General features: G+C 40.4%; 1 protein-coding gene across 2 annotated transcripts; it reads left to right on the top strand.

Annotated features, from left to right (window-relative positions):
* The first annotated feature begins 1,747 nt into the window (after positions 1-1,747).
* On the top strand, positions 1,748-25,671 carry BUD13 (BUD13 spliceosome associated protein). 2 transcript variants are annotated; one of them, XM_012773694.3, is made up of 10 exons: positions 1,748-1,933; positions 4,275-4,368; positions 7,895-7,979; positions 11,464-12,717; positions 13,987-14,204; positions 15,719-15,824; positions 16,513-16,651; positions 16,968-17,152; positions 17,388-17,469; positions 25,259-25,671. In XM_012773694.3, the coding sequence occupies exons 1-10, from the start codon at positions 1,791-1,793 to the stop codon at positions 25,350-25,352; spliced, it is 2,400 nt and encodes a 799-aa protein (XP_012629148.2). In that variant the 5' UTR covers positions 1,748-1,790; the 3' UTR covers positions 25,353-25,671. The 2 variants fall into 2 exon arrangements, with proteins under 2 accessions (XP_012629148.2, XP_012629149.2); XM_012773695.3 differs by having other exon boundaries at positions 1,795-1,933; positions 7,876-7,979.
* Positions 25,672-27,292: the final 1,621 nt, after the last annotated feature.

The raw sequence follows: 27,292 nt of genomic DNA, 5'->3' as shown, positions 1-27,292 counted from the left end.
AGATAGGTTTATGGGGGCCGAGAGGGCTATACTGGCAATATTCACTAGAGCAGAAATGGGAGACTTTCTGAAAGTTTGCTGACACCGGGGTGGAGGCAGGGCTGTACAGTGCAGTTTGAGATACACCCAATGGGACTAGAAGCCAAGGCAGAGTTGTGTGTGGGGTACCTATGGGCCCTCCAAGCTGGTGAAGCCCTGTCCTCTCAGTCCAATGCCCCCTCTCACAAGCTTTCAGAGACCCAGCCTGCTTTCCTTTCTGGACCTGTGTTCATGCTTCAAGGCAGTGACCTCCAAAGCCTTTTTGTATTATATGAGTAAAGAATTGTTTGAACATGTATCCCAAGATACATATATTTATAAAGTATAACTGTGCCCACTTGACTACTACTTTAAAACAGTGACAAGAGAATGTAACATGATGAAATGAAAATATAAGATCTAGCACCCCACTTTGCTAGCCTTTGCTCCCAAGAGTCATGTTTTGGCTGTGTGAAGTCAAGCAATGTTATTAACCTCTCCAAGCTTCTGTTTTCTCATCTGGAAAACACGATAATAAAACTATCTGGGAATTGCGAGGGTTAAGTGAGATCATTTATGTAAAGCTCTTCACACCTCTCCAAAACCTGAACATTAGAATTCATTCTCTCTAGTTTCCCTCTTTTGCTATGCTGGAAATAGATCCAGGTTCTTTTCACTGGAAGGGCTTTACACAGTTTCCTTCAAGAGTTAACTAGGGGCTACCAACAATATCAAACGTGGGAAAGTTACATAGGTTTTGGAAACCACATTTTTCATTATAATTATGTTGGGTTTGGAGTTCCTGACTTCCTCTCTGAAGGGTACCTGGAAGCCTCTTAAGAGCAAATCCCCGCCCCCAAGGTACCTATGCTATAAAAATAACATACATTACGGATAATCGTGTGCCAAACACTTCTAAGCACTTTACACAGTAATTATTGCAGTCCTTGTAACCACTGAGTCAGGTACCATTATTATCCCCGTTTGGTTAAGTAACTTGCTCGAGGTCGTGCTGCTAGTAAGTTAGGGAACCAGTATTCAAACTCAGGTAAGCTGCAACTCCACAGCCTGCTTTTTTTTTTTTTTTTTTTTTTTTTTTTTGAGACAGAGTCTCGCTTTGTTGCCCAGGCTAGGAGTGCCATGGCGTCAGCCTAGTTCACAGCAACCTCAAACTCCTGGGCTCAAGCGATCCTTCTGCCTCAGCCTCCCAAGTAGCTGAGACTACAGGTATGCGCCACCATGCCCAGCTAATTTTTTCTATATATATTAGCTGGCCAATTAATTTCTTTCAATTTATAGTAGAGACGGAGTCTCGTTCTTGCTCAGGCTGGTTTCGAACTCCTGACCTCGAGCAATCCGCCCGCCTCGGCCTCCCAGAGTGCTAGGATTACAGGCGTGAGCCACCACGCCCGGCCCACAGCCTGCGTTCTTATCTACACTCCCGCGCTTCCGAAGCTGCTGGGCCGGCATCTTGTTTGGGTCTGGTCGTAGCCTCTTGGCTAGAACAGCGCTTGCTGCAGTTTGCTGGACGAATGGATGGATGGACGGAAAGAATAAACGTGGTTGCGTCGTAGTAGGGATGTGGAATCGGCCCCGGAGGTGCACACGTTCCTCAGCCTGCAAGCGGTTCGCCGGGCCTCATCGTTCAGGGCGGGTCGAAGTACACGCGCCACTTCCGGTTCCGGCTCCACCTCCTCAGGCAGCTGCCGTCCACTTCGCGTTCCAGAATTTTGTCCCCAGCGCCGAGCCGTCTCCCCGCCTCCGCCGCTGCCATGGCGGCAGCTCCGCCGCTCTCCAAGGCCGAGTATCTGAAGCGTTACTTGTCCGGGGCGGATGCCGGCGTCGACGGGGGCTCTGAGTCCAGTCGCAAGCGTCGTAAAAAGCGGCCGAAGCCTGGCGGGGCCGGTGGCAAGGGGTGAGTTGGTACTGGCGGGGGGCGGGCCTGGGGCGGCTCGCCACCCTCGCCCTTGCCGACTCCGCCCTCCGCTGCCCGGCCCTTCCTTCTCTCTTGGCCCGCCGGCCTCCCTCTGACTGCTCCGCCGCCCCTGCCTTAGCCCAAGGCCTCGCTCGCACCGCTTCAAGCCCCGACTTGCTGCTGCTGCCCCGCTTACACCTCGCGCCAACGTGCAGTAGCTTCCACGTATTAAAGCCAGGCTGTAACTTTCTTTACTCTTTTCCCGCCTTTGTAGCCTTCCGACTTTTCCTGTAGAGAATGATGGGGCTGATCAAAGCCTCTCTCTGTGCTTGGATTTTTAGGGCCCAGAACCTGCCTGTGGGAGTCCCTAAGTCCTAAAGACTCTAGTCCTGAATCAGAGACCTTTGATCACGTCCTGTGATTCTTAATAATAGTACTACTAACAAGAACAACTAACATTTACACAGTTCTTGTCATTTATACAGTTCTTGCCAGACATCATTATAAGAACTTTAAACATATGTAAATTTATTTAAGCCTCACAACACTACCATGAAGTAGGTATTCTTATTATCTCCATTTTTTCAAATGGGAAAACTTTATGGCCCAGTGTACTGGATTGAATAGTGCCTCCTCCTCAAAGTTTTTCCACTCAGCCAGAACCTCAGCCAGAATGTGACATTATTTGGAAATAGGGTCTTTGGAGTGGTAATCAATTAAGATGAGATCGTACTTGAGTAAGGTGGGTGCCAAATCCAATGTCTTTTTAAGGAGAGGGAAATTTGGACACACAGACAGTAACAGAGGGAAAATGAGCATGTGTAGCTAGCTGTATGCTGAGTTTGGACTGAATTTATGCTGCCAAAAGCCAAGGTACACCCGGGGCTACTAGAAGCTGGAAGAGGTAAGGAAAGATTCTTCCCTAGAGATTTTCCAGGGAGTATGGCCTTGCAGACACCTTGATATCAGACCTCTAGCTTCCAGAACTGGGAGAGAATTTCTGTTGTGTTTTAGACAGGATCTCGCTCTGTCCCCCGGCTGGAGTGTAGTGGTGCCATCATAGCTCATTGTAGCCGCCAACTCCTGGGCTCAAGTGGCTCCTGCCTCAGCCTCCTAAGTAGCTATAACTACAGGCACATGCCACCATGCCTAGCTAATTTTTGAATTTTTTTTTGTAGTTTTGTAGAGACAAGGTCTCACTATGTTGCCCAGGCTGGTCTGGAACTCCTGGCCTTACATGATATCTCTCCCCTCGGCCTTCCTAAGTGCTGGGAGTATAGGCATGAGCCTCAGTGCCCTGCTAAATTTCTGTTGTTTTCAGCCACCCCGTTTGTGTTGCTTTGTAGCAGCCCCAGGACACTAAGATACCCAGTGAAGTCACATCGTTCTAAAGAGCTAGTCTGTTTTCTTTCTGGTTTGGTTCTGGCCTTCTGTTTTTCTGCCTCTGTGACTGGAGAGAGTCCTTTGGAGGCTTGCCATGTGGTGACAATAGCTTGAACATAGGAGCAACACTGATCAGAGTTTTAATCCTACCCATGCCACATTATAGGATGTGTGCCCTTGGGCAAGATAGTTCATCTCTCTGAGCTTCAGTTTTCTTATCTTTCAAATGAGAGTAATGCTGAATAATACTGTTTATATTAAATGGTAGTTATGATTAGAGATGTTACATTAAGTGTCCCTTGCTTCCCTTGCTTTTTGAATAACTGTTCATATCTTGGGCAGTCATTGTTATTATTTGGGCTCAGCTATAGTTCATCCATGTAACAAACATTTATTGAATACTTTGTATGCCAGTTACTGCAGAGTATTGAGGATGCCTCTGTGAAGAAAAAGTACATCATCCCTGTTCTTGTGGGGCTTATAGTTTAATGGGGATACAGGATTTAAACAATTGATTATACAACTAATTAATTTATTCCTTTATGATAAATGCAATAAAAGTATTCCAAGAGTGTGTAACAAGGGTTCTTAGACTTGGGTGGGTGTGGGGTGGTGAGAGAATGGGGGGAAGCAGTCAAAAAAGGTATGCCCAAGGAAGTTATATTTATGGTAGGGCTTAAAGAATGAGAAGAATAGGTCAGGCCACAGGAAGGGGCTGTGTAAATGAAAACTGATGTGGGAAGGAATTTGGCTCATTTCTAGGCACCGAAGGGTGTCCTGTGAAGTAGTCGACTGAGGGGGCAGCTGTACAAGATGAAGTTGGCCATGTAGGCAAAGACTGCACCATGTAGGATCTTTTAGTATTTTGAGCTTTATCCTAAAACCAATACATAAGTGTTCTTAGGATGGTATCCCAGAATGGCTGTTTCTATCTGATCTTTGTGTTGTTCCCATTTAGGATGCGGATTGTGGATGATGATGTGAGCTGGACATCTATCTCTACCAGTAAACCAGAAAAGGAGGAGGAGGAAGATGATGGAGATTTGCCTGTGGTAGGTATCTTTGGGGCTGTTAGGGTTTTGAAATGAAGCAGTCTTCTCAGTCTCTCCTCCCAGTGTAGGGTAGATTTGTAGGGTGGCAATTGAGGGCAGAAAAGTATTGACAGTTTTCAAAGAGCTGTTTAAAGTAGTGTTCTTTGATGATGTGTATACACTGACTTCTCTGTTTATGGAGGTCCCCATCAACCTAGAAATGGGAACTTATCACAGAGAGAGGTAGGAATCCTCAATATCAGTCATAGAGCCATGATTCAATTAGCTATAGTTCAGTTTGTTGGAAGCTACCATAAAAGCCATATTCAGGTTCAATTTAGGGAACTTTTTTTTTTTTTTTGAGACAGAGTCTCACTTTGTTGCCCAGGCTAGAGTGAGTGCCGTGGCGTCAGCCTGGCTCACAGCAACCTCAATCTCCGGGGCTCAGCGATCCTACTGCTTCAGCCTCCTGAGTAGCTGGGACTACAGGCATGCGCCACCATGCCCGGCTAATTTTTTCTATATATATTTTTAGTTGGTCAATTAATTTATTTCTATTTTTGGTAGAGACGGGGTCTCGCTCAGGCTGGTTTCGAACTCCTGACCTTGAGCAATCCGCCCGCCTCGGCCTCCCAAAGTGCTAGGATTACAGGTGTGAGCCACCGCGCCCGGCCTAATTTAGGGAACTTTTTATTTACTCCTTTATTCATTGATTTAACTAAGCTTTCAAATTATATACTTTTGCCTAAGTATTAGAGCTATATAGATGAATAAAACATAGTGTCTGTATTTTAGAGGTTATAACCTGGAATGAAACATTGAATTTCAACAATGCAATAAATGTTGGAGATGTATTTCACATATATACCAAGTATCATTAGAGCATAGGGAAGGTAGCACACTTTGTATTCTATTGGGAGATGTTGTGAAAGATGTAAATATCTTATTTAATATTAATTCTCATTAAAATTCTAAAATAGATTATTTAAAAGATGGTTTGCTAGTAATTAGAAGGAAAATAATAGAGATCTTAGGAGCCAGTTTGTCAGAACAAATCACTCAAACTTAATATTAACAATTTTTTTTATTTTATAAAAGAAATATATGTTTGTGATAGAATATTTGGGAATTATGAGAAAGTTTAAAGTTTTAAAAAGCGTATAATAGCTACTTATACTGTGACCCTTTCAGAGGTAACAGCTGCTAACATTTGGATCATATCTCTTCAGTTTTTTTCTCTTTATAGATTATATATACTTGTATTTTATTTAGTTTTTGAACATAATTAGGGTCATAATGTACATGTGGTTTTGCAGCCTGTTCTTTCACTTAATAGTTGGTGAATGCTTTAGTAAGACCTTCAAATAGTTTTTGAGGATATGATTTTTAATGGTTACATATTAGTTCAATATATATTTATTTAACCTGTCCTATTATTGGGCACATAGATTGTTTCCAGTTTTAAAATATCATAAGTGATTGTGCATAAATCATTATAGGAATCTATTTATTTCTTTATTTCCATGAAATTAATAGATAGAGGATATGGTCCTTCTAAGTTATATTCCCATACTGCTTTCTAAAAAGTGCTACCAATTTACACTTCCAATAGAGGTGGTGAGAATGCCAGGTTGCCCACTTCATCAATATTAAGCATTATTAACAAAACAAAAGCAACAACAAACTTATGCCAGTTTGGCAGGTGAGCAAGTTTCTTTGAACACTATTGAAATGAATATTTTTTCATGTATTTATTGGCATTTATATTTTGTGAATTTCCTGTTTCTTTGTCCATTTTTTTAGAAAACTGGATTTGATTTATTTGATATTTATACAATACCAAATTTATTTGATTTATTTGGTATATATTGGCCTGAGCAAGAGTGAGACCCCATCTCTCCTAAAAATAGAAAAAATTAGCCAGGTGTGGTAGTGGTGCACCTGTAGTTCCAGCTACTTGGGAGGCTGAGGAAGGAGGAGCCCTTGAGCCTAGGAGTTGGAGGTTGCCATGAGCTAGGCTGATGCCACGGCACTCTAGCCCAGACAACAGAGTTAGACTCTGTCTCAAAAAAAAAAAAAAGTTTTAATTTTTTTGTAGTTTTCCTTTATAATATTGTCTTTTGCTTTTATGGTGGCCCAAAACCTAAACAAAGGAGGCTTTAGCCCCACTGCTTTCTGCACTGGTTAAACAGATCTTGAATTTTGAATTAATTTTTGTTACTGCAAGATTACCACCGCCACCAATAATAATGGCAAAATAATTATGATTATGATAGCAGTGACAGCACAAGAATAACTAGAGATAAAATTTATTGAGCATTTACCACGTACTAAGCACTGCTAAGCTTGTGTGAATTATTTCATTCAATCCTTATAGCAATCCTTTGAATCCTGCTTTTACAAATGAAGAAACTGAGACTTAGAATAATTTGCCAAAGGTTACACAAATGCTAAGTGGCAGAGCTAGGGGTTTAGATCTCAGTTTATCTTGCCTGAAAGCCTGGTGAGAAATCTCAAAACTAGGTTATATGAGGAATGGGGGTAGGATTTTTGGGAGAAGTAGAGGGAAATTATGACCTGGATTTTAATTTCATTTCTGCCATTTGCTAGCTTGTGGCATTGAGAAAGTTAATTAACTTCTTTGAGTCATAGTTCAATGGTCTGGAGTCTTTCTTTGCAGGGTTATTGTGAGGATTGAGTTAGATAATATGAAAAAAGAACAAAACACAGTGCCTTGCGCATAGTTGCTACTATGTAACTAGAGTTTATTATGCCAGCCATCTTTCAAAGTCTGTGGTGTGGAAATGAGCTCAGTTGCATCAGAGATCAGAACTAGGATCAATGCAAAGAAATTATAGGAAGGTAAATATTGGTTCAATAAGATTGTTATAATACTTTTCTAATACTTTTCAAAAAATGCAATGGACTGCTTTGTATGATAATGAGTTCCCTTTCAGGGAGGGATTGGGTGAGTGATCATTTATCAGGGGTACCTCAGAGAAGATTCCTATTTGTTTGGGAGTTTAGAGAATATGAAGTGTGGTTTTATCCTTAAAGATGCTGTGATTCTATGTACATGTTAGTGGTTTCCTTTGGTTGGATTCAAGAAAACCTATCATTGTGACTACCTATAATAAAAAAGGTTTCTTTCATAGGATCCCAAAATCCTTGATTAACGATAGACACAACTGGAGGCAGGCTATGTTTTCATTCAATGTAAAAATAAAAGTGTAAATGGAATTTAGGTTTTAGCTTACATGTGGCAGTTGTGTTCCTAGAAGGTTAATAGAAAGGTTTGTAATGAAAGAAATTAACCTTTAGAGGGAAATTAATTAGAGAAGGATCTACGATTAAATCAGTACAGTGACAATCAAATGTTTATGGAGCAAACATAACTGAGGACCATTACATGTTTCTTCATGACTGGTTTGTGTATGTGTGCACCGTTAGGAATAGAAATGGTCATAGCTTCAGGTTCTTGAGATAACAGTGCTCCTTGACTGGATCCTGTGGATTTCCTCAACATAGGAAGTCCTTACTCCTACAGGTGGCCGAGTTTGTGGATGAGCGGCCGGAAGAGGTAAAACAGATGGAGGCCTTTCGTTCCAGTGCTAAATGGAAGCTTCTGGGAGGTGAGTTCCATCAATAGATAAATCTAAATTTCCTGGTAATAGAGGAGGCCTTTTTTCCTTCTGTATACTTTTCTTTTAGAGGAATGCGTAGTTTGTTTTAGTGTGCCATTGAGCCTGAAAAATAGAGTGGGGAAAAAGAATTCTGGACCTCTTCAGAGCTAGTAAGGAACTTAGAGACCAGGTAGCTCTCTTTTTCTTATGTTTTGGTATTAGAATTACTGAGGTCAGAGATGCATTTGGAGGCCTTTCTGCACCTACTCCTCTCTGACGCAGAATTGGAGAGCACTTAGTATATAGGCAAGACTTTGGGAGGAGTTTACAAGAAACAGAAGAACAGAATTTGGAGACTTTAGCTACTTCTTATCCTTCAGAATGAAGTGACTACTATATAGGTCAAGGACCAATGTTTTTTGTCTTTTTTATTTGTGTTAGCAAATTTCTCTGTTCTTCCCTTAAATATTAGTATTTTACAGTGCATTGTCCTCTACTTGTCCACTTTAGACTCTTCCTAGGCTAATAATTTTATTCTCTCCTTTCAAAAAAACGATTGAACCATTGAGAATTGGATAAAAGGTATTTGTTTGTCACAACTGTTTGAGCAGAGACTAGTCTTATTTGCCGTATTTCCCCCACCTAGCTAGCACAAGGAGGTACCTTAAATAAATACTTGTTGAATTGCTAGTAGGCATTTAATTCTTGTAGCCTACTGCTCTTTGGTAAATCATCACTTGAGGCTTATCAGTCATTCCCCTTTTTCAGTAACTTGGTAGGTAGGTCTACTTGCTAAGGGACATAGACCAGTGAGTCACAGTCCTGGTTCCAGCAGTCCATTCAGGCTCTCCATGGCCAGAAAGCATGCTGTTTTTTCACCCCCTTTATTTATTCTTTCATAAACAAGGATCTTCTTTTTTTTTTTTCCCTTTTTCTTTTTTAGAGACAGGGTCTCCCTCTGTCACCCAGGCTGGAGTACAGTGGTGTGATCATAGCCCACTGTAACCTTGAGCTCCTCGGCTCAAGCAGTCTTCCTGTCTCAGCCTCCTAAGTAGCTGGGACTACAGGTGGACACCACCATGCCTTGCTGATTTTTTAAAATTTTTTATAGAGATGGATCTTGCTGTGTAGCCCAGGCTGGTCTCGGACTCCTGGCCTCAAGTAATCTTCCTGTCTTGGCCTCCTAAAGTGCTGGGATTACAGGCATGAGCCACTGTGCTTGGCTGGATCTTCCTTCTTGTTAGCTGTGTAGCTCTAGGTTACCCTGTCATGCTTGTTCCTTTTTTACACATGGAGGATGAAAGAATTTGCTCCTAAATAGGATTTGTCTCTGTTGTAATAGTTTGTGCCATTAGGTTAATTATCCTCCAATTCTTACTAGAAAAAAATATGTAACAAAACTGACAGCTATAGATTAGTAATAACCATTGCCTCAGTTAATTTTCAGTACATTATTGTCTAGCTTTATGAATGAAAACTTTATTTTCAGGATTACTTTTTCAGAATTCTTTTCAGTCTTCTCCATTATTTTCTGCCTTATCCTCTAGTTGTGTTTCCCTTTCCTTATTTATTTATTTTAGAATATTATGGAGGTACAAACATTTTGGTTACAAGTAATGCCTTTGTCTCACCCAATCCAGGGCCAGAGGCGTGCCCTTCCCCCATATAGTATGCTCTGTCTTCATTTGTTGTGGGTTTACCCACCCATACCCACCCCCATCTGACTGACACCCAATGAATATTACTACCATGCGAGCACCTTAGTGTTGATTAGTTAGTACCAACTTGATGACGAATACATGTGGTGCTTGTTTTTCCATTCTTGTGATATCTCACATCAAAGGATGGGCTCAAGCTCTGTCTAGGATAGTATAAGAGATGCTAGATCACCATTGTTTTTTGTAGCTGAGTAGCAGTCCATAGTATACATATACCACATTTCATTAATCCACTCATGTATTGATGAGCACTTGGGTTGTTTCCACATCTTTTTGCAATTGTGAATAGTGCTGCCATAAACATTCGAGGGTAGAATGTCTTTATTATAGAATATCTTTTTTTCCTTTGGGTAGATGCCTAGTAGTGGGATTGCTGGATCAAATGATATTTCTATTTTTAGCTCTTTGAGGTATCTCCAAATTATTTTCCGCAGCAGTTGTACTAATTTGCAATCCCACCAGCAGTGTAAGAGTGTTCCTATCTCTCTACATCTATGCTAGCATTTGTTGTTTTGGGACTTTTTGATAAAGACCATTGTCACTGGAGTTAGGTGATATCTCATTGTGGTTTTGATTTGCATTTCCCTAATTATTAGAGATGTTGAGCATTTTTTAAATATGTTTCCTGGCCATTATTCTGTCTTCTTTTGATGTTTTCCTTTTCCATAATTCTTTTTCCAAAGAGAATCTTCTAGTCTCCATATCTGTATGTCTAAGAATTGTCTCTCTTTCTCTCTCTCTAGGAAGTCTCCCTACCCCCTCTCCCCCATCTCTCTCTCTCTCTCACTCTCTCTCTCTCTCAAGTCTCTCTCTCTAACACACACAATCTTTTTTCTTCTGCTTCATTCTCACTGCCTCATTCCAATATGTTATAGGAAATATTCTCACTAATCTCTGACCCTTACTTACTTTTTAGAAATGTCATGGGATTTATCAACCTCATGGATTAGGTTTGCTGTTGGGTCCTCCACAGACATCAGTACTTCTATCTGTAGGGTGGATTTACTCCTTCACCACTTATTAGCAGTATGACTTTGGCAAATTAAACTTTCTGAGCATCAGTTTCCTTATCTTTATAATGGAGATAACAATGTTTGTCTGCTAGACTTGTGAGAATTAAATGAGATAATCTGTATAAAGCTTTTGCACATAGTAGGTCATCAGTAAATGCTTGATCTTTTTTTGTGTGATGTGTGTTTCCCCTCTAACAAGGAACACAATGACATGGATTAAATATAAATAGTTACCAACATTTCATTTTGATGTGCACAGATTTAGTTAGCTTGCCTTTTGAAAGAAGAATGAGTACAAACTATAAATTATCTAGGCTAAATATTAGTAGGAGCCACTGACTGGGAACTGCACAAATGAGGTTTTAGAAAGAATATTGGATTGGGAGTTGAAAGACTTGGGTTCTAATCTGTCTCTTCTTCTAAGTAGCTGTGACCTTAGGTAAGGAATCACTCAGCCCCTCAAAGCCTCTGTTTTCATGATGTAAAACAAGGGTACCTTCCCTGCTTATCTTAAAGGGTATAATATAAAAAATGTATTTAAAATGCTTTGCAGACTTACTAGTTGGTAGGCAAATAAGAGGGGTTGTTCTTAAGATATTCATCAGTTCTTGTTTGCTGTCCCTAAGCAAGAGAGCTGTGCAGACCTTTTAGCCTTTCTGGGTAGTTCTCAGATGTGTACTGCTGGGACATCTTCTGAAAATTTGGGTGTGAGGGGTGGACAGAGCATTTATGAGAATCTAACTCTTTGCTATTTGTGTTTAGGCCACAATGAAGATCTGTCCTCACATAGGCATTTTCATCATGATACCCCAAATCCGTCTCCTCCCAGGAGGGCCCGTCACGATACCCCGGATCCGTCTCCTCCCAGGAGGGCCCGTCACGATACCCCGGATCCGTCTCCTCCCAGGAGGGCCCATCACGATACCCCGGATCGGTCTCCTCCCAGGAGGGCCCGTCACGATACCCCGGATCCGTCTCCTCCCAGGAGAGCTCGTCACGATACCCCGGATCCATCTCCTCCCAGGAGGGCCCGTCACGATACCCCGGATCCGTCTCCTCCCAGGAGGGCCCGTCACGATACCTGGGATCCCTCTCCTAGGAGGGCCCGTCACGATACCCCGGATCCATCTCCTCCCAGGAGGGCCCGTCACGATACCCCGGATCCGTCTCCTCCCAGGAGGGCCCGTCACGATACCTGGGATCCCTCTCCTAGGAGGGCCCGTCACGATACCCGGGATTCGTCTCCTCCCAGGAGGGCCCGTCATGATACCCGGGATCTGTCTCCTCCCAGGAGGGCCCGTCATGATACCCCGGATCCGTTTCCTCCCAGGAGGACCCGTCATGATACCCCGGATCCATCTCCTCCCAGGAGGGCCCGTCACGATACCCCGGATCCCTCTCCTCCCAGGAAGACCCGTCATGATACCCCGGATCCCTCTCCTCCCAGGAGGGCCCGTCACGATACCCCGGATCCGTCTCCTCCCAGGAGGGCCCGTCACGATACCCCGGATCCCTCTTTTCCCAGGAGGACCCGCCATGATACCCCAGATCCATCTCCTCCCGGGAGGGCCCGTCATGATTCTCCAGATCCTTCTCCTACCAGGAAGCCTCATCGTAATTCTATAGCTGTATCTCCTAGGAGAGTTCATCGTGATTCACCAGATCCATCTCCTCTTAGGAGAGCCCATCACAATTCCTTAGATATTTCTTCCCCTAGAAGGGCCCGCCACAGCTCCCCTGACACATCTCAACCTAGGAGGACTCTTGACTCCTCAGACACTTGGCAACTCAGGAGGGCCCGTCATGACTCCCCTGATTTGTCTCCTGATGTCACTCATTCACTGCCCAGAATGAAAAGTAGTAAAGCCCCAGAAAGAGCCTCTAGCAAGCCTTTTGCACATCAGAAGAGGCCACTGCCAAAGAACAGCAAACATGAGTGTGACTGGGACCACTCTCCTCCACGAAAAAAGCAAGCAAAGTCCCATTTTGGAGATAAGAAGCAGCTTGATTCTAAAGGTGAGCATATGACTATCCGTGAGAGGGACATATTCCCTGGGAGCTTTCTTTTGGACCTTACTTGCTTTATTAGGTGTGAGAATAGAGTTTCTTTGGAAAAGTTTTGAAAAGTGAGAGGCTGGACTCAGTAATATTAAAAATTACAGTGGCAAGGAGGTAAGTTAGTATATATCCTTTTATTTACTCTTCCCATCTCATGTAAAAGTACAACGTGTTTCTTGCAGAAGCTTCAGAATGTACAGAAATATATAAAGAAGCAGAAAAAATGTGACACAGATTTGCAGAGGCAATCAGTGTTGTAGCCAGTGTCCTTTTAGTTTTTTTGGTAGGCATTTTTTATGTGATTGAGCCTTGGCTATGCAGAACATACATATTGTATGTGTAATGTTGCCTGTTCTTTTTACTTAACATAATCTTCCTCATGCCATAAAACAACTCTATGTTAATATAATTGTTAATGGTGGTCCATTATGTAGTAAACTTAACTATTTCCCTAATGTTGCATGTTTTTGGTTATTTCTAAGTTTTTGCTTTTATAGTTCTGTGATGGACATCCTTATATACTATTGTCACTATTTTAGGTTATTTCTTTATCTACTTCTAGATAGATTTCCTGGAAATTGAGTTACTTCTAGATAGGCTTCCTAGAAAACTAGGAAGTTGATTTCCTGGGTCAGAAGGTGTGGATGTTTTTAAGACTGTTGATATATACTGCTCTTTGGGAGGTGATTTGTGATGCTTATACACACGTGCATCTAGAACTTAGACCTGTGTGGTGAGATTTTTTTACTTTATCTTTTGTTCCTAGATACTATTTTAATTTGTAAATTAAAATGCTTTGTTATTCTTTAGTCTGAGAACATCAGGTTATGTTCTAGGAATTTCTGACTTTTGCCACACCACAAGTTGTTTTGCCCATTGTCGGGGTAGGATATAGTTGATAGTGTGTTGAGATCTCACATACTGGTCATAGTCACTAGTCCCTTGGGAATAGAACCCCATATTCTACCTTTTGGTCAGAAAAGTTGTCCTTGACTTTGCTCTGTTCCCATGTCATCCATGTTTGTCTTTAGGTTAATGATAGTTCTTCACAGAAAGACTAAATAAATACTGTGTACTAGCTTGGTAAAGTCTTTTTTTTAGATTTTTCCAAGGGGATTAGAGAAGTTATTCTTTAATTTCTAGGCTCTTCTTCTAGCTATAGAAAATTTCATAAAAGTTCTTCACCTAGGAGACAACAGAGTCACACATTGGATTTTTCCTACCCAGGTGATGGCCAGAAAGCCTCTGATTCAGATCTTTCTCCTCCGCGGCATAAACAAAGTCCAGGGCATCAGACTTCTGATTCAGATCTGTCACCTCCACGGAATAGGCCTAGACACCGGAGCTCTGATTCTGACCTCTCTCCACCAAGGAGGAAACAGAGGACCAAATCTTCTGATTCTGACCTGTCTCCACCTCGAAGGAGTCAGCCTCCTGGAAAGAAGGTAAGGATTTTCAGAAGTCATATTCTTCTTTTATAGTGGCTCTTCTCTTGTAGCTTTTGTACAAGTCCCAAAGAATCAAGCCAGAGGAGAAGGACATAGCTCTTGGAAATGTAGTAAATCTTAGTTAAAAGAACCTTTGGAACTATTTCCTTCTCTCTGAAGGCAGAGTTGGCTGTAACCCAGCCCAGATGGACTTATAAATACCAGATTTCTCAAGTAGCTTCTGTCTCTATAACCTTATAGTTCTGCAAATCTCAGTTTAATAGATCTAGAAAAACTTCCTATTTTCTTATAAATAAACTGAGGCTGTAGTTTGCAGAGTGGACTTTGGAGCACAAGTCTTGTGTTAAATGGATTACATATTTAAATCCTATTTCTGCCTCTTAATTTTATCTGTGAGATTTGGGCAAGATACTTAATATCTCTAAAACTCAGCTTCTTTGTTTGTAAAATGTGAGTAATAGTAGTACCTACTTCATAAGGTTATTGTGAGAATTAAAGTAAGCATTTAGTGTTAGTGATTTATTATTATAAATTGGACTACAGGTGTCTGTATCCAGAACTTAAAGAGAAATACTTAAAATATAAAAACTAATTTTAGAAATTGTATTTTCTGGGAAGTCAATGTTTTGTTTTAAATCTATGATAAAGCTCGATGAATTAGCCATTAAAAAAATCCACACGAACCCTGAGTTATAAAGAACACTAGCAGTAGTAAAGGTATCTCATTTGTGAATTTGTTAAGAAAGAGAATGATGGAGGCTTGGTGTGCATTTTACTCTCCAAGGCAGACTTTTCAGGTACGTCTTCTCTGTAGACGACTCTGAGAAGACTGGTTCTGGCAAGGTAGACCAGTAGCCTGTTCTAACCCAGGAAATGAGATTTCTCTCTTTGGGGGAACAAAGTGAGGTCTCTTTCAACTGGAACCCTTGACATTTTTATGTATCTGTTTAGTCCATGGACAACTTAAGATTAATCAAATTTAGTTGCTCAAGGATATCAGGATATACCGTGTACTCCATTTGTGAGTTGGTTTGCTATCTTGGTACAAAGTGGATATTAGTAAAAAATTTTCATTTGGTTATATATTCTGTTGTTATCCTGAAATATATCCACACTTTAAGTATCTTAGGTTTGCTTGAGTTTATACTTTAAATGGAATATTTTATCAGTGCAGGTCTCTTAGAGCTTGATACTGGCTTTTGATCAGATGACCTGAGAGTGAGTCTTCATGTGTGCAGTTTGTGTACTGAAAAGTCAGAAATACAAATGCTTAGCCATCCTTTTGACATATTGTTGGTGTGTGTTTCTGCTTACTCTTAAACTTATGGTACTATTAAATTTTCCATGAAATTAGATTTTCTTTTATATTTTGTGAATCCTGTGGTAAATAATGAGACTATAAAGTTAGAGTTTTTGGTTTGGTTATTGCTGGTCATCAGACAAAAATGCAACTAACTATATACCCATGGAACCTACTGCTGCATTGTCTCATTAATGTTTCCATTGAATAGGCTGCACATATGTATTCTGGGGCTAAGACTGGGTTGGTGTTAACTGACATACAGCGAGAGCAGCAGGAGCTCAAGAAACGGGACCAAGAAACTGTGACACTTGAAGGTAAAAATAGAAAGTTCAGAGACCAATCTAGGCTATGTAGGCTTTTATTTCTTTTTAATGTAGCTTATTGTACCTGATAATTTAAACTTTTGATTGCTATCAGATTTTAGTTCTGGCTTTACATTATTTTAACTTCTTTTTTTTTTTTTTTTGAGACAGAGTCTCACTTTGTTGCCCAGGCTAGAGTGAGTGCCATGGCGTCAGCCTGGCTCACAGCAACCTCAATCTCTGGGGCTCAGCGATCCTACTGCCTCAGCCTCCCGAGTAGCTGGGACTACAGGCATGCGCCACCATGCCCGGCTAATTTTTTCTATATATATTTTTAGTTGGTCAATTAATTTGTTTCTATTTTTTGGTAGAGACGGGGTCTCGCTCAGGCTGGTTTCGAACTCCTGACCTTGAGCAATCCGCCCGCCTCGGCCTCCCAAAGTGCTAGGATTACAGGCGTGAGCCACCGCGCCCGGCCTAACTTCTTAATAGGTCTAAGTCATTCTTTCCTTCTTGAAAAATGTCATCTCTCAGGCCTAGTGCCAGTATGCACCTAGATGTTGGTAGGAACTTGTGATCTGGCTGCAAAAGTTCTGATATCTAGCATCAGAAGCCTAAAAGATTGATTTTATTTGTTAGAATATTGTTTCTTATTTTGATACCTGATATTTATCTTAAAAAGTGTAATTTCCTTTTGCAGCTGAATTCCAATATGCGGAAACTGTATTTCGAGATAAGTCTGGTCGTAAGAGGAATTTGAAACTGGAGCGTTTAGAGCAAAGGAGGAAAGCAGAGAAGGACTCAGAGAGAGATGAACTGTATGCCCAGTGGGGAAAAGGGTAAGGGAACCACTGAAAGGGAAAACAAAATGGCAGTGACTGGAACAAATAATTTCTTTGCTTTTCTGATCATTAGTTCATTGTTCTGCCTTCAAAGCTGTTACCAGGAATGGGAAATTTGTTGTTGAATCTCCTTCCTAGTGTACTGGTGTATCCCACACTGCCAGTGGGTGTTCTAGGAATTTTACCCTGTTTAATATTTGGCCTAGGCTACTAGAAAGAGGAGGTTCTCCAAATTTAGCAGTGTGGTCCATCTCAGTGTAGGTGTGGAAATGCCAAACAGGATAGCAAACACTCTTGGTTCTTTTTTGCCCAGGCTTGCCCAGAGCCGGCAACAGCAACAAAATGTAGAGGATGCGATGAAGGAGATGCAAAAGCCTCTGGCCCGCTATATTGATGACGAAGATCTGGATCGGATGTTAAGAGAACAAGAAAGAGAGGGAGACCCCATGGCCAACTTCATCAAGAAGAATAAGGCCAAGGAGAACAAGAATAAGAAAGGTGGGACTTTTGGGATTCATCAGAGCTGGAAGTGACTTATATGAAGAGGGAGAATCATTAGGGTGCTGATAATAGCTTTGTGCAAAGAAGCCTTTCTCATAAACTTTTAAATTCATTTTATTTGTCTGTGAGTTAGATTCAACTCAATTTTTCTGTATAGAAATGTTTTCCCCATTGCCATCAGTTCTGAATTAAATTATGTACATAATAACTTCTTTTTTCTTGCTCTCGTTAGTGAGACCTCGCTACAGTGGACCAGCACCTCCTCCCAACAGATTTAATATCTGGCCTGGATATCGCTGGGATGGAGTGGACAGGTAAGCCTGAGTATTCCCTACATTTCTGTTTTCTTTTCTACCAGACTTTAATCTTCTCTAACCATTCTTAAATCATTCTACACTCTTCCTCATTCTGTGTTCTAATCACAAGGTGAAAAATATGCACTTAGCTTGCTTCTATTTGTGAGGTCCATGGATCCTATTTTCCATGCTTGGAACACTCCTCCTTCTGTTTCTTTTTCAAAATACTTCTTAAAGCTCTGGACAAACTACTTAGGTGGTTCAGATTGGACATCTTTGTTTTAAACATTGGTCACTGTTAATGTTATTTTCTTAGATTTGAAGAGGATGAGTGATGAGTTGTGGTCTGAAGCTCCTTTATGTTGTGTCTTTGAGTCACTTGTAAGGTCTCACAGATCCCTGTCACCTGCTAGCATCTGTCCATCTACCAGCATCTGTACCCACATACTCTAAATTCCTGTATGTTATGATGAATGAACTATATTTGCTCCTATCCAAATTCAGTCCCTCTGCGTACATTTTAGACCCCATCTTCTTTTGTCTACTAAAGGACATTTTCTAATATCTAGCACAGTGATAATCAAACTTTTTAATCTCAGAACTCTTTTATACTCTTAAAAATTATTGAGAACCCCACAAAGCTTTTTTTTTTTTTTGGGGGGGGAGACAAGAGTTTTACTCTGTTGCCCAGGCTAGAGTGCCATGGCGTCAGCCTAGCTCACAGCAACCTCAAACTTCTGGGCTCAAGTGATCCTCCTGCCTCAGCCTCCCGAATAGCTGGGACTATAGGCATACAGCACCATGCCCGGCTGATTTTTTTTTTTTTTTTTTGGTATATGTGTGTGTGTGTGTGTGTGTGTATTTTTTTTTTAGTTGTCCAGGTAATTTCTTTCTATTTTTTTAAGTAGAGATGGGATCTCGCTCTTGCTCAGGCTGGTTTGAACTCCTGACCTTGAGTGATTCTCCTGCCTCGGCCTTCCAGAGTGCTAGGATTACAAGTATGAGCCACCATGCCTGGCCTCAAAAAGCTTTTCTTTGTGTGGATGATATCTATTGATATTTACCATCTTAGAAATCAACACTGAGATGTTTAAAAAGTATGTATTAATTCATTCTAAAATAATAAAGGCATTTCATATTAACATAGTTACCATATGTTTTTATGAAAAATAACTATGTTTTCCAAATGAAAAAATAAAAGAATGGCATTGATTTACATTTTTGCAAATCTCACTGATGTCTGGCTTGATAGTAGACAGCTTGATTCTGCATTTGTCTGTTGTGATGTGTTGTTCAGCTGATGTATAGGAAGAAAATTTAGCCTCACACATAGGTAGTTAGAAAAGGAAGGCTCTTATATTTTTTGACATTACATAAAAATTCAGCAAGTGCTAGTTTCTTAAAGGTTAAACGTGGTATCTGAAATCAGATCAAAGAACTTTTCATACTGTTATATTAAAACCCATTGATCTTTTTGTACTCTGAGTGGCTCTTTTACCCATGCATGATTTTACAACACCATGCATTGGTCATTTGTAAAATATTGATTTGCTAAAATATAGGCAGGTATACATCTTCCTTTCCAGTCTGGGTGCCTTTTATTTCTTTTTCTTGCCCTGTTGCATCAGCTAGGACTTCCAGTACAGATGTTGAATAGAAGTAGTAAGAGCAGACATCTTTGCCTTGTTCCTAATCTTAGAAGGAAAACATTTAGTCATTTACCATTAAATGTGTTTCTACAGATGGGGTGGGTATGGAGCTAGGCAGTGATGCCAGCGAGTGGCTGTAAATACAAGTGAAGCTAGCTCGCCAGCCGCTCACCTCCTGCTGTGTGACAGGTTCCTAAGTTTCATGGAAGATAATTTTTCCATGGGTGGGGTGTTGGGGGGTGGGAGTTCAGGTGGTGATGCAGCCCTGTTCCTAACAGGCCATAGACCAGTTGTGTACTGTAGCGTTATCAGGTTGAGAAAGTTCCCTTCTATTTCTAGTTGGCTGAGAGTTGTTTTTCATGAATGTATGTTGGATTTTGTTCAAAAAATTTTCTAATTCTCCTTTTGATTTATTCTTTGATCCATGGGTTATTTAGGAGTGCGTTGTTTATTCCAAATATCTAGACTTTTCTAGGTGTCTTACTGCTGTTGACTTCTGATTTAATTCCCTTATGGTCAGAGAATATACTCTATAATATTCTGATCTTTTAATATTTATTAAGATGTGTTTTATGGCCCAGTATCTGGTCTACCTTGTGAATGTCCTATTTGTACTAGGAGAGAATGTATATTCTCGAGTTATTTGGGGTAGTGTTTTACAAATGTCAGTCGGGTCAATATGGTTAATAGTGTTTAGATCACCTGTATCCTGGGTTGGTTTTTTTTTTTTGTTTTTTCTGTCAATTACTGTTAATTGTGGATTTTTTGTTTCAGCTGGTTGATTGTTTTTCAACTCTAAAATTTCCATTCAATAGCTTATATTTCTCTGCTGAGATTTTCCATCTGTTTATTTATTATGAGACATTTCCCTCTCTCTTGAGAATATCTATAATGTATAATTGGTATTTTGAAGTCCTATCTTCTAATTGCATCATTGGTTCCCCAAAGATTGACATCTATTGACAGCTTTTACTTGAATATGTATCATATTTTCCTGTTTATTTACAAGTATGGTCATTTTTTCATTAGTAGACATTATGAATGATATATTGTAGAGACTTTAGATTCTCTTATACTGTATTTCTCTTAAGTATGTTGGCTTTTATTCTGACAGATAGTTAACATCGCTGTGTTTGAACTCCAGACACTGTCTCCTTTGAAGTAGATAGCATCTAAAATCTCTGCTCAGTTCCTTCTGTTTCTAGCTGCTACTTTTTCTTTGAGCCTGATGTGGTTTTCTCTGCACATGCATAGTTCAACAGTTAGCCAAGGATTTAAGTGGAGTTTGTTGTAGATTTTGGGGTTCATTCATCCCAATTCCCTCCCTTCCAAGATTTCTCCCCTAATTTTCTAGTTGCTCTGTCTACTTTGCCCTGACACTTTACGCCAGTAAGCCTGTGGCTTTCTGCTTTCCTGAGCTGTGCAGATTGGGAAGTAGTCCTCTGGCAAAAGACTCAAATCTCTTTTCACACATAGATACCCATCCAGTTTATGCCTGCTTTTGGTCGCTCTCCCATGCCTTCAAATACTTTCAAATACTTGCATTTCTAATCTTGTTCGGGTCTTTTATAGTTACTACTTGAGAGTATGTTAGTCTGCTCTTGTTATTGATCCATGACTGGAATCCACCTGCTGGGCCTACGGCATTGTCTTCTGTCCCTCAGGGTGCCATCAAAATCCAGAACACTTGTTCCACATATTGGCACATGTCCTTAGTGTGGCTGTGGTTTCAGGCTAGTTTACTTCTTTGGTTTGCAGCTCAATGTATATGGGCTCTTTGGTAGTAGAAGAATTTTTCAGAATACTAATTTGCCATATAGCCAGAAGTAGGTATTTTTATAGCCACAACCTACAGATGTTCCCTGCTACACTGAGTCTTTTTGGTTTTTTTTTGGCTAGCGGGGAGCACCCAAAACTTAGAACTCTCCTTGACCTAGTGTTTTACTGCTCTTTAATTTGTCATCTTTCCCAGTTGCTTTTCTCCACTTCTTTTTCTTGTTTTATCCTAGATTTCTGCTTTTATTTTCCTTTGTCATCCTTGCTTTCTTTCTGTTATTTATTCTTTCATCACCTTTTCTATTAATAGTCGTGTCTCTTTTTGGGAATATTTCCAGAACAGATCTATAGTATGTTACAATCAGAAAAACCCATTAGATCAATTGATCTAACCCCCATTATTTAAGAGAGGCTGAAGTCCAATAAATAAGCAGTTTGCCTAGAGTCATGCAGCTCACCTGATAAAACTGGAATTAGAACCCTGGGTTCCTGATTCTCTAGTCCAAAGCTCTCTCCACTGTGAATTTTCTTGCAATTTATTTTTTGATTCTGCTTAGGATTTGGTTTGTTATTCATATCTCTTTTATATGCATTATCATCTTAGTGTTCATTCTCATAAGTATTAAATACTTATTCCCCAGGGCAAAAAATGGTGGTTTCTTGGTGCTCTGGGATACCATTCATGTCTCCAAGGTTGGAAATGTTGCTGTTTATAATAAGCTTTCCTTCTTCCCTCTATCACATCACTTATCTCTTATCCCTTAGGGAAGGCCTTAGCATACATGTTATAACTTTAAGTAATTATGTATTGGGTACCAGCGATTCCACAATTAGTGTGAGACAGTCCCTGAGCCTAGGAGTTCACTTGCTATCTGGAGAAGACAGACAAATAATTTCAGTGCTCTTAGGTTAGTGCAAAAGTAATTGAGGTTTTGGACCACGAATTTTAAATCGTTATAAGTAGGCTCAAACACATCTTTATTAATCAAAATAGGAACCATTGCAGTCAACACAATTTTGCCAATGAGAAATAAGTTTGTTTATTATTCTTGTAGTGTAAAAATATGTGCTTCGAGATTCAGCGAACTCTTGGAAAGCATTTTCTTCATCCTGCTGGTTGTGGAGCATTTTCCCTGCAAAAAGTTGTCGAGATGCTTAAAGAAGTGGTAGTCGGTTGGCGAGAGGTCAGGTGAATATGGCAGATGAGGCAAAACTTTGTAGCCCAATTTGTTCAACTTTTGAAGCGTTGGTTGTGTGACTGGGTTGGGCGTTGTTATGGAGAAGATTTAGGCCCTTTCTGTTGACCAGTGCCGGCTACAGATGTTGCAGTTTTCAGTGCATCTCATCAATTTGCTGAGCATACTTCTCAAATGTAATGGTCTTTCCAGGATTCAGAGGGCCGTAGTGAGTCAGACTAGCAGCAGACCACCAAACAGTGACCCTAACCTTTTTTTGGTACAAGTTTGGCTTTGGGAAGTGCTTTGGAGTTTCTTATCAGTCCAACCACTGAGCTGGTTGTTGCTGATTGTCATATGAAATCCACGTCACAGTCCAATTGAGAAATGGTTCATTGTTTTTGCGTAGAAGAAGAGAAGATGACACTTCAAAATGATGATTTTTTTTTATTTTCAGTCAGCTCATGAGGCAACCATTTATTGAGCTTTTTCACTTTCCAGTTTGCTTCAAATGTGAAACAACCATAGAATGGTCGACATTGAATTCTTTGGCAACTTCTCCTGTAGTTGTAAGAGGACCAGCTTCCTCTGATTGGTCTCAATTGGTTATTGTCAACTTCCGATGGCCAGCCACTATACTTATCTTCAAGGCTCTCATCTCCTTTGCAAAACTTCTTGAACCACCACTGCACTATATGTTTGTTAGCAGTTCCTGTGCCTATTGCATTGTTAATGTTGCAAGTCGTCTCTGCTGCTTTACGAACTCATATAAGAAAATCTCTCGAATTTGCTTTTTGTCTAAAAAAGCATTTCCATAGTCTAAAATAAATATAAAATAAACAGCAAGTAATAAGTCATTAGCAAAAGAGCATAAAGTGAGAAATGCACATTAAAATGTTGTATAGCATAACCACATTTAAGAAGGTATTCCAATATCAAACAGCAAATTTCAGCAATGCTAAAACCACAATTACCTTTACACCAACCTAATACTTGGTTAGTGATGCTATAGAGGATTTTCAAGGCATTCTGGGAGCACAAAGGAGGAGTAAATTCAGCCTTAGGAGGATGTGGTGAGGGAATGCTTCCTAGATGTCAGTAACCACCCACGATAAAAAGGAAGTGTGTTAAAGGAAGAGTGTCCTATATGTGCACAGTCATAAGGATATGGTGTTATGGGGGAGTGGGAAGGGGATGGGAATAAGCAGTTTGCTGTTGCTGGATAGCACAAAGTGTGAAGTGGACTTGTATGAGGTGTACAGCAAAGGTTGGCAGGGCCCTGGTCACACCTTGGTAGACTTTCTGAGGAGCTTGGTCTTCACCTTAGAGGCAAAGGGAGCCATTGAAGGATTAAAAACAGATCTACATTTGAGATAGACAAATCATTATGGCAGTAATGTGAAGGATTTGAAAGGCATAAATTTGGAAGTAGAGAGAGTAGATACAAAGGTGTTGCAGTAGCTCAGGTTAAAGGTGACGAAGATCTGAACCGTGACCTTCAGACAGTGGTAGTAAGGATAGTGAGATAAGAGGAAGTAGGGAAATGGTTAGGGGATAAAGTGGTGGGACCTTTGACTGATTTGAGGAGAAGGAAGGAACACTCATTGGATTTGGCAACAAGGAATGCCATTGATGACCTGAAAAAGAGCTACTTTTTGGCATTGTCCAACAAAAGCCAGGTTCTAATATGTTGAGGAGTGAATGAAAAATGAGGAAACAGGGATAGTGGATACAGGTTCTTTCAAGAGGTTTAGATAAGACTGTGATAAATTTAGATAAGACTGTAAGAATGCATAGTAATTGGAAGGGATTTAAGGTCCATTTACTACTTCCTCGAAACTCACCCCTGTATCAGCTTCCATAACACCCTACTGGTTCTTTTATCGTTTCTTCTTGGCCACCTTTGTGAGCATCTCTTCCTCTGTGCATTCCTTAAATGTTTCTCAGGGCTCCACCCATAATCCTTAGCGTTCTCACTCTGGCCGAATATTACCTAGTCGTATTTTCAGCCACCACCTGTATGTACATGATTTTCAAGTCTGTATTTTCAAGTTGGTCTGGTGTATTTAGCTGTGTGTTGAATTTCTCTATTCAGTGTATTGAGAACTGAACTCACCAGCTTCCACCACTCTAAGCCTGCTCCTACTCTTGTGCTCTCTGTCTTGGTTAGCCTCATTCATCTAGTCACTCAAATTATTAACCTGTGAGGCAAACTTACCTCCTTCTTCTTTGTCCTTATGTACCTAATCAATCATGGAGTCCTACTAATTTTGTCTCCTGTGTCTTTTCTCTATTGTCCCTCTTTGTCATTGCCTTCATCATCTGTTGCCTGGACAATTGCAGTGATTTTCCTGCCTCAGATCTCCAGAGTGATCTTTCGAAATGCAGTTTATGCTCCTGCTCTAAACCCATGCTTTCTGGATGAAATCCAAGCTCTTTACCATGGCCTACAAAGCTCATTATGATTTGGCCTTTGCCTGCCTTTCCAGCTTTGACTTGTGGTTACTCCCTTTGTCATGCTTCAGGCACTAGCCATACCAGTTTGCCTTTGGTTCCCTGTACGTGCCAGGCTACTTCTTATTTCTGTGCCTCTGCTCTTGTTGCTCACATTGTGATCTGTTCTGAAGTTACCTCCAGACCCTTCTGGCCCTCCCCAACCCCAGCCCTCCGGTAAACATGAGGCCTGTCTTACCCATCCCTCAGTACCCATTTTACCATGCTTCCCCCAAGCTGAGTAAGGTCCCCATTCTGTTTCCATTATAGCCCAGACATAGTTCTACTATAGTTTATGCTCTTATTTTAATTATTTGTTTAAATGTCTATCTCCCCAACTAATTTGCTCTGTCATTCTCATTTTCATATAGTACCTACCACTGTGCCTAGTATATAATGAGAATTCAATAAATGTTCCTTTAATGAATGGATAAAGTATAAGATGTGGACATCAGCTGAGAGTGAGCTGGGTCTTTAGAGAGTGGTAAAGATTTGAAATAGTTTTTGAAGAATGGGAGAAGCCTTTGCACAAGGACTAAGAAAAAGATAAATTATATATTTTGTCCTGTTGGTTCTGTTGCTTATGCCTTAAATATTTTCATATAGCTGCCTTATGTTCCTCACTACTCATTATATTGTGAACTGTTCTCTTTCTTTTAAAATAAATGTCCAGTTCAAGGTTCTGTCTGAATAATGTATCTCTTTTGGTTACAGATCCAATGGTTTTGAACAAAAGCGCTTTGCCAGACTTGCCAGCAAGAAGGCAGTGGAGGAACTTGCCTACAAATGGAGTGTTGAAGATATGTAACTTTTCTGAGGCTGTGGGGATGGCTATGGGTTGTGTTAGTGGGCAAAGGACACAACAAGACATCCAGATATATCAGTTGTCTGTGCTAACAGTGAGTGCCCACACAAACCAGCAACTTGTTGAATGCCAGTTTTGGCCACAGAAGAATATGCAAGACCTGATCTTTGGACTGAGGTACCTGTACCGCTCAGGTATGACAACACTGGTTATTGCTGGCTTTCAGAGGAAGCATTGGTTTCTCAGTATCCCAGGGTTTCTTCTTAATTGGGGGTTTTCTTTTTCATTTTTAAATAAACATACATTTATTTTTTTAAAATTATATTCTCAACTGGGTATTCTGTTTTGGGGAAGAATACAAGCTTATATTGAATCCTTGGGGATCTTGGGGAGTGATAGTTGGATTTTTCATTAATTTAGAATGCAGTGTGAACAAAAACTTTCTCCTTCCTCTGATAAAACAAGAATTATCTTTCCTAAAGATAAAAAAAAAAAAAAAGAATTATCACTAAACCAGACTCAGGAATAGAAACACAGATATTTGGAGCTGTGATGTGTGATAAAGGTGGGGTCACAAATTAGTGAGGGAGATGGAAAATAGTGCTCAGAAAAATTGGCTTAAATGGACAGAAATAAAGTTGGATCCTCATACTATATAAAACAAAAACAAACCCCAAAGCAATTAAAGACCTAAAATGAAAGGTAACATGATAAAGCTAGTAGGAACAAATGATGAACGTCTTTGTGACCTTGGAGTGAAGATAGATTTCTTAAATAAGATCGCAAAGCACAATCCATAGATAGTTTTGACTACTTCATATGGTGCTCCACAGTAGTAATATTCTCCAGGGATTAGAGGGTTGGGGTGGTAAACTCATAACTAATGGACACGGTGAGCATTGTAGAGGGGAAGGGCATGCCTCTAACCCTCGCTTGGATGAGGCAAAGACATACAATGTAACCAAAATGTTTGTACCCTCATAATATCCTGAAACTAAAAAAAAGAAAAGATTCAGCGAAGCATCTCATAGTCAAAGCTAAAGGTGGTGGGTATAGATTAGGGGGAAATATTTGCAATGTCTAAAACTGACAAGGGATTACATATATAAGGGTTTGAATATAGAAAGAGCTCCTGCAAATCAGGAAGAAAAAGACAACATCAAATAAAAATATGTGAAGGATTTGAGTAGGTAAAATCAAAAGAGAAGACCAAAATGGCTACTAAATGTATTTACTTCACTAGTAGTTAGAGAAATGCAAATTAAAACACTGAGCTTCTACTTTACATCTATTAGTTTGGCAAATAAGCAAGAACCTGCACTTTCATAGGGAATCAAGCAAGACTCATGGAAAATTTCATCTGGTGCATCTATTCTGGAGAACAAATGGATGAAACTTATTGAAATTAAGTAATATCTAGGATACAATATTGCATAATTTTTCAGAGTGTGGCTCTAGAGCTATACTGCTTGAATTTGAATCCCAGCACTGTTATTTGCTAGCTGTGTGTCTTTGGTAAGCCACTTCTCTGTGCCTTAGTTTCTTCATCTGTGAAATGGAGATAATAGTATCAACCTCATAGGTGTTTTTTTTTTTTTTTTTTGAGACAGTCTTACTCTGTCTCCTTGGCTAGAGTGCAGTGGCATCATCATAGCTCAATGCAACCTCAGACTCCTGGGCTCAAGCAGTCCTCTTACTTCAGCCTCCTGTGTAGCTAAGACTACAGGTGTGTGCCACCTGTAGGTGTGTGCCACACCCAGCTATGTTTTTTCTGTTTTTTATAGAGATGGGCTCTCGCTCTTGCTCAGGCTGGTCTTGAACTCCTGACGTCAAGAGATCCTCCCACCTTAGTCTCCCAGAATGCTAGAATTACAGGTGTGAGCCACTGCGCCTGGCCACCTCATAGGTTTATTGTAAGCTTAGAACAATGTCAGGCACAAAGT

Source organism: Microcebus murinus, chromosome 4, assembly GCF_040939455.1.
Source record: "Microcebus murinus isolate Inina chromosome 4, M.murinus_Inina_mat1.0, whole genome shotgun sequence".
Taxonomy (NCBI): domain Eukaryota; kingdom Metazoa; phylum Chordata; class Mammalia; order Primates; family Cheirogaleidae; genus Microcebus; species Microcebus murinus.
This window is presented reverse-complemented; position numbering and strand designations above follow the sequence as displayed.

Coding starts and splice junctions, on each gene's coding strand:
- BUD13 (XM_012773694.3), top strand. CDS start 1,791: ATGGCGGCAGCTCCGCCGCTCTCCAAGGCCGAGTATCTGAAGCGTTAC. Junction 12,718..13,986: donor GAAGCAGCTTGATTCTAAAG/GTGAGCATATGA, acceptor TTTCCTACCCAG/GTGATGGCCAGAAAGCCTCT. Junction 17,153..17,387: donor GGAGAACAAGAATAAGAAAG/GTGGGACTTTTG, acceptor TGCTCTCGTTAG/TGAGACCTCGCTACAGTGGA.